Source organism: Myzus persicae, unplaced genomic scaffold (assembly GCF_001856785.1).
Source record: "Myzus persicae strain clone G006 unplaced genomic scaffold, MPER_G0061.0, whole genome shotgun sequence".
Taxonomy (NCBI): domain Eukaryota; kingdom Metazoa; phylum Arthropoda; class Insecta; order Hemiptera; family Aphididae; genus Myzus; species Myzus persicae.
Genome location: NW_019103922.1, coordinates 211,364 through 212,861, shown reverse-complemented (window position 1 = coordinate 212,861; position 1,498 = coordinate 211,364). Strand labels below are relative to the sequence as shown.

Sequence of the window (1,498 nt, the reverse complement as noted above, 5' to 3'; positions counted from 1 at the left end):
ATGGTAACCCTAGTATTAGGTATGGTAGTCTACATCGACTTGTTATATTAAATGTATACAAAATGCTATAATGCATGTTGAAGTGATTTCATTATTTTTCTTCCGATATATTCTTTACTCGGCAGAATCTTATTAAAATATATTTTCTTCTGTACGATCAAGTATATAATGATATAGTATCTTTCGCAGTTATTATATCACCCTTTCTAGCTGTTTGTACCTAATACCTATTACCTACAATTAAAAATAGATAATTGGCTCAACAAACGAAAACAATTCAGACGCGTATCCATGACACCATAACGTACCTATACGTACCATGCATGCATATTCACTCCTACTAAACAATTCGTTGATGCCAAGTTTCAACCGTTTGAAAGTTTTTTATCTTGTGACCCCGACCGGTGCTGTTCGAAAACCTAACTAATCGTCGTCTTTTAATAATATTAGTGAGCCCATACAAGAAATCAAAATTGCTGTAATCAAAAGTTTACGGGTCAAATGTCCTCCGAAAACGAAGAACAAGCGGTGTCCACCGTTGAAGCTCCTCCTGCAGAAGACACGACTCCCAAAGAATCACCTCCGACCGTCGAGGAGGCAGTAGAAAAGAAACCTGTGGAGGTCGAACCGCTGACTGTTTTCTCGGACGAATCGTACGTGTGTGACCGGCAATACGCGATTGTGCTCGCGCAACTTATGTCGGTCAAAGAACGCGTTAAAGTGTACACGTGGATTCAAAGGTAGGTTTATTTTATTTTTCCGGGCATTTTATCTCCCCTACGAGAATTGCTTGACCCCCCTCCCCCTCCCTACTCAACCTATGTGTGCGCCATTAAGTACCTATATAGGTATCAATATATAATGTTTAACGTACAATTCATGATGAGACTGGGGGCCACATGTTTTTCACAGGATGGACACTATGAAGGACACCGACGATATGCGTGAAGAACGTGACCTATACCTGAAATTTTTAACCGTGTCGCTGAATAACGGCAAACTGGTGCCGCCGTTCACCAAGGATCCGCCTGCGGGACTGCGACCGCTCAGCACCATCGTACCGAGGTCCGTTTACAATTTTATCTTCAAGGGAAAATACACAAATGCCGAAAGCGCCTCCAGCCCCGAGGAGAAAGCCAACTACAAGTTCGGTCCACCCGACCGCATCGAGCCCAGTCAGTTTTTTGCCCGGCAGCCGGTGCCGCACAATGGTGACTTCGTCTACGCCGCAGCGTTCAGCACCAAAAAATGAGACGAAACGAAAACATTAACCATACTCTCATATTCTCGCCGTGTGTCTCATAACAATATCGTGGATAGAATATATACTTGTTTCGATGTGATAAATGGATGAATCATTTTTCTGTGGGGGGGGGGTGGTGAACACAATGTGAAGGTGTTCTAAGAGTTTTGATGTCAAATTCCCACATCAACCAACGCCCATTTTTTTTCACTCAATTTCAAATCTTATTTCGTGATTTCATTAAACATAGGTACG

The 1,498-nt window shown here is 42.5% G+C and overlaps 1 protein-coding gene across 1 annotated transcript; it reads left to right on the top strand.

The window, feature by feature from the left end:
- Positions 1-328: 328 nt before the first annotated feature.
- Positions 329-1,283, top strand: LOC111036378. The gene is made up of 2 exons (XM_022318388.1): positions 329-740; positions 913-1,283. The coding sequence occupies exons 1-2, from the start codon at positions 502-504 to the stop codon at positions 1,250-1,252; spliced, it is 579 nt and encodes a 192-aa protein (XP_022174080.1). The 5' UTR covers positions 329-501; the 3' UTR covers positions 1,253-1,283.
- The last annotated feature ends 215 nt before the right edge of the window (positions 1,284-1,498 follow it).

Coding starts and splice junctions, on each gene's coding strand:
- LOC111036378 (XM_022318388.1), top strand. CDS start 502: ATGTCCTCCGAAAACGAAGAACAAGCGGTGTCCACCGTTGAAGCTCCT. Junction 741..912: donor GTGTACACGTGGATTCAAAG/GTAGGTTTATTT, acceptor TGTTTTTCACAG/GATGGACACTATGAAGGACA.